The 10,283-nt window shown below is 36.8% G+C and overlaps 1 protein-coding gene across 2 annotated transcripts in view; it reads right to left on the bottom strand.

Annotated features, from left to right (window-relative positions):
- LOC115244147 (receptor-type tyrosine-protein phosphatase kappa) overlaps nt 1-10,283 on the bottom strand; it is a 69,525-nt gene that overhangs the window by 3,263 nt on the left and 55,979 nt on the right. For both annotated transcript variants that reach the window (XM_029821568.1, XM_029821567.1), the window contains exons 3-7: nt 6,818-6,942; nt 3,286-3,373; nt 2,716-2,792; nt 2,309-2,443; nt 1,949-2,089 (exon numbers count right to left, since the gene is read on the bottom strand). In XM_029821568.1, coding sequence (XP_029677428.1) covers nt 1,949-2,089; nt 2,309-2,443; nt 2,716-2,792; nt 3,286-3,373; nt 6,818-6,942 — 566 coding nt within the window. The remainder of the gene's footprint in view (nt 1-1,948; nt 2,090-2,308; nt 2,444-2,715; nt 2,793-3,285; nt 3,374-6,817; nt 6,943-10,283) is intronic.

Raw genomic sequence — 10,283 nt, forward strand, 5'->3', positions numbered from 1 at the left:
TGTGAAAGGAATCGCCACTCAATAAACTAGCGAAGCGACGCATGCACTTTCCGAAATCTGCGTTAAATTACTTTTCCGAAGACCAAGATTCTCTCTTGTTATCCTGACAATGCCACATTTAAGATCGACAATTGCAGTCGCATCTTGCTCGCGTCGCATGTCGAGGCATTCTGTAACGTCTCAGCTAATAGTACTTTCCTACTTCCGGAATGAGGTTACCTCTCCCTCTTCCTCTTTCTTTATATTAAATTTTCGAACTCGTGAATTTCGAGAATAATTGTTCTGCGTCTGCCATTCGACAGACATCGTCGCGCACTGTCACCGTAGTAGTTCCAGATGGATCATTACTTAATAGTCTTACGTTGAAAAATGCTAAACGCGAGACAGGCGACGGACTTTAATGAGGTGTCACTTATCTCGTGACATGAGATCGCTCCTGTCTAGTTATACTCTTTTCAATAATGGTACGTTATGAATAAGCGGGCTTATAGCTATTTTAGATCTTTAGAGAAAATCAAACAGTGACGAAAATTTGCTAGCATTCTGAGAAAATAGATTTGAAAATATAATTGGATAGACGATAATATACGAATGAAAATTTAATCGACATTTTTTTATTTTTATCAGCCAATTCCATTATATCTTTAATCGCATTTTTTAAAGACATTTTTCACATATTTGATATATTTTGACATATTTTTCTTTTTATATAAAACTAAACGATTAAATCAAAAAGTAAGAAATACATTATACCATGTGTAAATGAAATCACAAATAATACAGTTGAAAGAATTAAAAACAGTTTTTCTGGTGCGACACAAAAGAATACGAAGTCAAAGATTTAAAGACACAGTTGGCGATAATACGAGGGGAGCAGCTTTAAAAAGTTTGCAAGAGAATATTTTCTGAATACTTAACAGAAAAAAAGTTGAACGAGAAAAGGAATAGATAAGTAACGATGCCGGTAGGGGAATTAGATCACAAAGCACGAGGCGACTCGAAAGAGGACTTTAAAAAGTCCCCGCAATTGTCGTTTCTCGTTTTCCTCTCTCGCGGATAAAAACATAATTAAATTAGCCGCTGGCGTAATAACTCTTTGAGCGAACTTATCGCATCGACCGTATCGTATAAGCTCGTACATTTCGCATTCAGGCAACGCCCGAAATGACGACGATCTCTGCCTATACACAATTAATTTCGCTAACTCCTTCGACAACTTTGTTTCTCACATTCCTCTCGATCTCGTTTCTCTCTGGCGATAATTTGGCGAGATCTCCTTACTTCGGGACAAGTTTTGTATCCGGAATTCGCTGCCGGGCCGAATACCATATTATTCAGTTGCAGAGAGAGTCACACTCGCGAATTTTTAGTGAATGTTTAACGCGAAACTTTTTCGGTCAATAAAAAGGGGAAGAATCCCTAACGAATCCTCGTGCGTCCGCGGATCATCCCGGATAATCTTTGTTGATATGCCGTACACTCTGTAGATCCCAGTGATTTATTTACCATATACACGAATATATTCGGATATTTAGAATCATGTCGCGGTGAATTTGCGTCGTCGTTTTGTCAACGATGACAAAATAACAGGATACGTGTATCGTGAGTTTTTCAACTTGTATGTATACTTGTATGTACACAAATTCGCGCGACGACTAGTATAAATGTCTGAATGTTTTGCCATCCGTTGAATTGCCGATCGATTTCCATCGCGCATATTTGCATTCTTCCTTGTCTAAATATTGAATTTATTTGCGTATTTGCGTATCCGCACACATTAGTCTCTTGCTGCGCATGTCGAAAGTTATTAATTCGAACGAAGGACTTGTGCGTCGAAAAAAATATTCCTTCTAATTTTATCCCCGTTTACGCTTTATATCATATCCGATACGTATGTATGATAATGTAAAACGCAAAAATTCCGTATGACAACGATAAATGGACTCACGTCGTTCTCATTCTTCTTGTAGAGCTTTATCGTCCTTATGTGAAAATTGGCGAGTTCCTCCTCTTTTAGCACAGAAACACCGATACCGCCGTATTCTTCGTCTTTGTCCTTACTCGCGGGCCAATATTGCACGCACATTACCTGCGACAGAGAATTGCAGATGTGAAAAACCTGACGAGAGCGACGATATGCAGAATTTATACAATGGACTTTAAGTTTAATGCTAGCATTAAGACGACGTCACAGTTTCTCCCAGTAAAACCATATTTCTCGCGTGGTTAAGTAACTTTAATGGACTATAATTTCGAGCTTTGCATTCTGTCTATTCGCAAGAATGTCATTTCATATCAGGCCTTTTACCTTGATGAAGTCAAAGGTCTTCGTCAACATAACGATGCAGGAAGCCTGCTCCTGCCAGACCATCCGCCAGAATTCCGTCACAGTGTTCTCTATGGGTCCCTGAGTGACGATGTAAGCATTTGGTTTCAGTATACTCTGAAATGCAACATCAATATCGACATACTGTAATTCGACACGCCCACTACATCATTAATATACGCCTAAACCTTGCGCGCGGATAGAATAATCAGTTCATGTAGGAAAGAGAGAGAGAGAGACGCGAATTCAAATCTGCTGAATCCCCGTCTTTCATGAGAAAAGACATGATTTCGTTGCGATATTAGATCACGTAAATACAGAACGCGCTTAATTTATCTTCTCAAGATTAATACTCGCATGCTTATTATCGAATGTCGTGATATACTCACATCTACATAGGATGCATTAACGTAATCGGAATCAGGCTCGCCCTCTATCGTCTCCAATACTACCCTATTATAGTCGTCTATAAAAAGAAACGGAGAAATACATTTTAGAGCCCTTAAGTGGAGCGAGACCTCTTATTCTAGGACGAAAATAAATTCTCGTTAAAGGAACAGCCGTACCGGCAATTGCAACCGCCTTGTAACCTTATAAACCTTCTTTCGCCTTGTGAGAAAGTTAATTAACGAAAATCCGAAAACTTTCGTGAAACGGTTATTATTAACGCAATGATAATTATCTCTTTCTACCCGATGTATATTATACAATTATATTTAACGCATACAAGTTTTACAATTTTATTAGAGACGTTGAATTGCGTTATTGCAACCGTATTCGCTTGTCCGCGGATAATTACAAGAGCGAACACTCGTTATGCAGCTTTTCATCATTTCGAATCGACGTTTTATTTCATCACGTCTGCAAATTGTGCGTGCAATCAACATGATTCATTTCCGGACCTGGAAACGGCAATATTCGCGGTGACGTAATAAGAGATTCGATTGAAGACTACTTACACGGAATACACTTTTGATTCTGATTTTTTTCCTTGTTCGCGGGCTTTGTGGCGTGTCTGCACGAATGCGTTTCCACTTTCGTCGCTGTCTGCAACATAAAAGTACAAATATGAAATAAAGAATTTAATCGTAAAATTGTGGCGAAAAAGAATCCGCGAATTAATAAAATGATAAAATTATAATTAAAATTGTTTATCGTATGAAAATATGTAATCGATTATGTATATATTTTACGTCGAATATAATCATTGCTCGCGCTGAAATAATTAATCATACATTCTTGGACCATTTTTTATCATCGATATTCTTAGCTATATTATAATTGAAATGTTGAATTGTTGAATCATTGTATCACGCGTCAATAACGTGAATGCACGGATGTTGAATAAATCCTGGTGCTATATATATGTATAGAGTAGCATTTAGAAAATCAAAGAATCTTTGTTAGTAAATGTATAAAATTTTATAAAAAAAAGAAGGGAGGAGGGAAGAGTATTAAATATTCTCTTTTCGCGCTTTAATAAATTTTATATTCTTGCGATAAAATTGACAGCTAATTAAACGGAACTTTAACTATAAGCATGCTTAAGATAAAAAAAAGAAAATACAATACTCCGCGGAAAGTTTCACAATATCCGTATCGGAAAAAAAGTTTTTTTAGCCGATAACGCGATAACGCGAAAAGCTCGTATATTTCTTTGCGATTAATGTATACAGATGAATTCAATTTTCCGTAGAAAGCGCGTCAGAATTAAAAAAAAAACGCCACGATTTCGCGTTAATTTAATCTTTATCGCGAGAATGAACGTTGGCAGATGGTGCATATTTTTGGCGTCGTGAGCAGCTGCGAATATTTGCACGATATATACACCATTGTACACATAGTGAAAGTTCTCAGTAGCCAGAAAGTGGTTTTCTTTGGCAGTGGCGTTTGTCTGACGAATGTCCGACGTCTAAGATTCGGCAAATGAGAAAAATTAATTGCGGCAACTGCACGTGTCGCATTATTTGACGTTTAAATTCACCGAGCTCGTTTATGCGGCGGCTCTCTTTAAAATCCTCGTCAACGACGGGCATCATATATGGACGATTTTTCGATCAATCTCGTTTCCGATCGCGGAATATTTTGAACTTTACACGTCGATTGGACCCGAATATATCTCCATTATTACTGTCACCATTAGCAACTCTCTGCCATTGAAAATTTAATTAATTCACGCGTCGCGTAAATGCGCAGCTCCCGGAAGTTTTTCGTATTCCACACGCCGCTTCATGAATACGTATGATGCTTTATCCGCCAGTATTTGTCGAACATCAGGAACTTTCATTTCCGATAATGCTGGGCGAGTTTAATTTAAAAATCACGCCCAGATGGTTTTCGCGTCGCTGCGTCGCGCCGGCCGGATTAAAATTCAACGGCTGCCATCGTCCGCCCCCTTTATTTTCATCATCCCCTGCTTGCTCTCGTCCTTTCGTTGTCGTTATCCGCAAATAGCTCATCGGATCTTTTCCATCTATCGCGAAAAAAGGTGCGGAGGAGAACGAGCTTCTTTTTCGGCGAGACGCAAAAATTTCTCGGGAGCAGAGAACGCTGAAAATGGGTGTTGTATAAAAAATAAATGGATCTCGTCGATATCCTCCGCGATTACTTCGGCGATTAGGAGGAACCCGTGCGTCGCGAGGACATCGGATATCCCTGAGATAATCTCCGTTGGCGTATAAACTGCGCTCGAGAGCCGGCCTTGTCGTGCATACCGTACGAGAGCGGGGTTAAGAGCTTTCTCGTGTCAATGGGGCGAACGCCGGGAAAAAAAGCTGCTCGATTTTGCCATGTTTAGGAGACGCTCATCGCGTGTCAGGTGGATCTTTCACAGACGCGCTTAAACTAGCACGTGATATGTCTTGGAGAAGGCGACTGATATTTCGTCGTTCTCTTCGATGTTATATCGTAAAGGCGTTTAAATATCAAAGCTCGTTATCGGGGGGGATGCCGTTTCCAAAAATTTTTTATCTAAATATAAAATATCTTTGAATCCCTCTCTTATCTCTCTCCTCGCGTCGCGAAAATATAAAGGCTAAAATAGTCTTCTCCGAAGGCCTGGCGTCCAACGGTAACCCGTCTTTCTCAAAAGTGAAACTGCATACACGGGGAACAAGTATTTTCTTACTACAAAGGATGTAAATCGATTTTACTCTTTGAAGAAGAGGGATGTGAGAGCGACTCGGTGAAATATGTAAATATTACCTGAGACCTCTCGTCTCTCCTGAAACAGCCTGAAACAGCAACGCAGGGTAGAACGTGTTGTGGCTGAGATATGAAGCAAAGAATGGAGATCAGACGGCTGTATCTCGCTTTCCAAGGCAGTGCAGTTAAGAATTCAATTGTGTCTCGTCGTCCACATAGAATTTTCTTATTTCTCATGTGCACTACATGTTACTTGCATAATAATAGAAATGATGACTCGTAACAGAAGGTACATTGTGCTAGGAGAATTTTCACGGCAATACCGCAATAAGATACGTGTTTCAACTTAAAAATTTCTAACCATGAAAAAAATTTCTTTTGTGTTTTAAACGCGAATAAAATCGCTTAGTAATTAAAAAAAAATTAAATTAATTTAAAAAATGCTTCTCTGATAATTTTTCAAGAATTTCCATTTACATTATATTATATAAAAAGACAAAAAATAACACGTTTTAATTTACGTAACCTTTTAAAGAATTTTAAAGCTGAAGCAGCAAAACCAAAATTTTGATATTTAAATTTCAATCAGGCCAAACGTTTTGATATTAACGTTATGTTAGCGCGAGACGCAAAATTAACAATATTCTTGCGGTAGAGCGGCTTATAATCATCAACGTTGAATATCTGCTTGAAATTGCCGGAATGAAGCATATATATCTTCACGTACCGCGGAATTTGCGTCTCAAATCGGGCGACAGTCTAATGAGAAACCAATATAATGGTGAATCTCGATTTCTCTCGACCTACTCCTGAGAGGGAATCGCTTTGTCGCTTTGTCGCTTGGCTGTCTACCTATCCCCAAGTACTCTGTGATATCCGCAAGTATACCTGCACATACCTACGGATACAGATTGACTGCGTCACGTACTTCCGTTATATATACTCGTATTAACATACAAGCAGATAAATTTATCCCATGATCGGTATTTACCTTTGATATTTGTAAGATAATCGCACGTCATTAAAAAGCTGTTACGATATGATTGCGTATTATTATATCACAAAATATAGTCTTGTTAGAAAAGAATGACATTTTTTTTAGTTCACAATAACACGAATATGTTTTTTTGAAATATAATTATATGCTGTTTGGGTAGAGGAATGAGCAGAGTCTTGAAATTATAAAATATAATAAATTACTATTAATTGTCATTGCCTATAATCGATAACGTATTGAAGTGAAGAGCGGCCGTAAAAGTTGTCGAAGCGAAAGGTCGAGCCTCGACCTTTCCAAAAGGTGACCAAAGTTAAATGAGTAGACGGGAAATAGGATTTACGAGGTCTCACCTGAAACTCGACTCGGTACAGAACCGGGAATTTTCGGCGCAACTCGCAGAGTTTCGGAAATTGCGAGAGCTCAGTCGGCGCTGTGGGCAATGTGGTGCTCAATTTACTGCTTCCCAATTCTTCCGCTGAAAACATGTAAAGATGAAAAAAGATTAATAAGATTAAAGAATAAACAGTAAGATAATTTAGGAACATCTCAACGAGCTAACGCTAAAAATAATATAATTCTAAATCAATTGGGGTTATATATAGTATTTTAACGTTTCGCAAATTAAAGTAGATATTTTTATTTTTATTTTATATTTATAAAAAAGTGAAGATTTTGCAAAACATAAACACCTTATAAAATAAATTTGCTTGATACTTATGAAAGTATAAGCTGTTTTCTTATTGCATTAAAAGAGCTCTGAAGAAAGTTTGAATGTTCTATGTAATATTGAGACAATATGCGCGATATTATTTTAATAAAATATTTTTGAAATTAAATATAAAAAGTTACTATTATATATGAATAAACAAAGTTAGATAATTTTCATACATGAAATCCATTTCTTAAACGCGTACAAGTAAATAATCACAAAATTTTTGTAGAATTACTTTTGATATTCTCTTTACATTATTGCATCAAATTTTGTTCATTCAGATTCTAAAAAAAGATATTTCACAATAATTATCAGCGCTTTGAGATCCCAATTTTAATAATGTTACCAAATCAAATGTCGAGAGATTTCCCTCTTTCTCTCTTTCACATGTCGAAAAATGTTCCTAAACTACCTTATAATTATAATATAATAATATGCGAATAATGACAGTAAGATTTATTGGCAAAAGTCCTGTCATATATGTAACATCGTGCTACAATGTTATATACACAACATATCATAGATCGAATTACGTGTTATGGAAAAAGAATCGCGAGGGTAAATTGAACACTTCTTTGGACAGTTGCTTTGTTTGCCCGCGTGCTGCTAAAATTTCTCACTCGCGGAGATGGAATCTCTCTCGAGGGTAGAAAAATAAGTGGAAAAACCAAGATGCGAGAGACAGACGCGAGAGTGAGATAAACCGCTACTTCATTCAAGGAAAATTTGCAGCTGCTTGTCGTTCTCAGCACTTCCCACATACGTACCTACGCGCATTCTCTCGAGACATGTACATTCACACGCAGTCACTTGAACAGCTGCGAATATGTGTATGTGTATTGTATGCATATAAGCACAGTTGTATTTATTACCGCCGGAAATTATTAATTCGCTGAGAAGCACGAGAGATCTAAACCTCCTGGCTTAAATATAGCTGATATCAACGCAACAATTTTCGACTCCTAAAAGAGATAACTCTCTAATATTACACTAATTAACTCTTGTCGTTTCGGTAATATAAAATCGACTGCATGATCAACATACATAAATGTTCGGCGCAAATTATTTTAAAAAGATTAAAAGTCGGTGGATTTCTCAGTTCCTTTCAGTATTATTCGTCTTGACAGCATAGAATATTAAAGAATCAATTATTGTTATAGAATGTTTTACTGGAAAAAATAGAAATTCTATAAAACTAAAATGGCTTTGTGAAGATATTTAGGCAACTAAACTTGCTAATTAATCGCATGTTATATTCATATTTCAGAGCTGCACAGATAAAATAAACAGCTTGCTACTGACATTTAAATGTGAAAACAATTTATGCAGAATTTCGAGAAATTTCCATCGCGCGTAATGCTACGTTTGATGCGCAGTAGTGAATGAAAATTGAATTGATTAAAAATATGACAGAAGCGCCATTCGATAATATCTATAGCGTGTACAACGACACATATCGACTGTTATAAAGAATGCTAAAGACGACATTTTATAAATTATCCGTGCACGCACTTAGACATGTGAATAAAACAAAAATTTTGATCAAAGTAAATCGTGCGGTAAATGAACAGAATATAAACCTATTATTTTAATGATACTGTTCTTGTTTACGGATATTATTATTTGATATTATTCCGTATGCGCTCTCGTGTTTAATAGGATCTAAATGAATCCTAATACAACGTCCAACTCTGCGAATTGGGCCTTCTAATTACCCGGCATGCTCATACGAACGCAAAGCTGCCTACATAAGTACAACAGCCTCATTACCCTTTGTCTCTTTCGAATGTAAGAAACTATGGTTATTGTTAGCACATGCAGAAACGTAGCTGCTTCTATTCAACATCAGTTTTGTTTAATAATATGTCGTCAAAGAATAATATGTATGAGGATATATATTGATATTACATCTTTGACAATATAACAATCATATTTTCTTAGCTAATAGATCTTTTAAGCAAAAATATGGTAATTTAAAATTAATATATAATTTGTGTTATATATTAAATACTAAAAGCTATAAAATGACCGAAATTATATTATGTTGATTTTAATCAAATTTATATGCGAAAAAATACAAGATAAACAAAAAATAAAAACTATTTCCATCTTTGTTCTGTCTAATTTCGGCCCGAAATACATAAAATACAGCTGAACTTCAAACATCATTCGTCGTTCCCCGAAAAATTGCGCTAACATAAACAATTTGAGAAAAGCATGAATTTTATTTTCTATTTGTTGTTTTCCGCCAAAATAACGCATTGCGTTCCGAGAATTCTGCATTGAAAATTACGTTCTACCAGACCTCGGCATGCCGAAGCATGAAGTGCGCGCGTTGGGTGGGTGGTTGTTTATCAGTTCGAATTTATCGACGGGATACATCTATTATTAGACTGATGCGTACACCATGTATAATGCACCAAATCAAGTTTGCTGTCGCGCGCAAGATCTTGATTACAACGCGTCGAATTGTTATGTATAGAGACACGTGAGATACGACAACACACTTATATAGAGAAAAATATAAAAATAAAATTGATATATTGTGACTGATATAAACTCTGAAGTTTCTTGAAAAATTTTTGAATATTTATGTTACATTCATTATTTTACTATTTCTAAGAAGTTTGTGGAATTATTATACAAACAACTGCATCGTCGGAAAAACACGTAAAGATTTGTCCAAACAATTAAAAGAACGTACAAGAGTGCGCGAAAGATGAACTGCATTTAAATCCATAAACATCACAGTCAATGATCACGTTTTGCAAGAAGTAGAGTTTGCTAAACTCATTAATCTCCCTCTCTTTTCTCTGTTTCTCTCAACGAGCAGGAAATGATCTCTTACAGGCCGAGCTTAAATATTTCTTTGAAGCTCCATGTCGATCGGTACAAAGAGCAGACATCCTCGTTTAAATGCGGCCAAAAGCCGCGGATACTTTGAAGCTTGGTTGAGTGGCCATCCCTCTTCTCTCTTGCCTTCAGAGGTGAGCAAACGGATCCCAACACGATGAAAGCTGTCTCGACATGCCTCAACCATCCCGCGATAAGGTGACCTTCGACATACACGTGTCCGCGGCACCAGAAATCTAATTAGATCTTTC

The sequence above is a fragment of the Formica exsecta genome, unplaced genomic scaffold (genome assembly GCF_003651465.1).
Source record: "Formica exsecta isolate Colony F162 unplaced genomic scaffold, ASM365146v1 scaffold80, whole genome shotgun sequence".
Taxonomy (NCBI): domain Eukaryota; kingdom Metazoa; phylum Arthropoda; class Insecta; order Hymenoptera; family Formicidae; genus Formica; species Formica exsecta.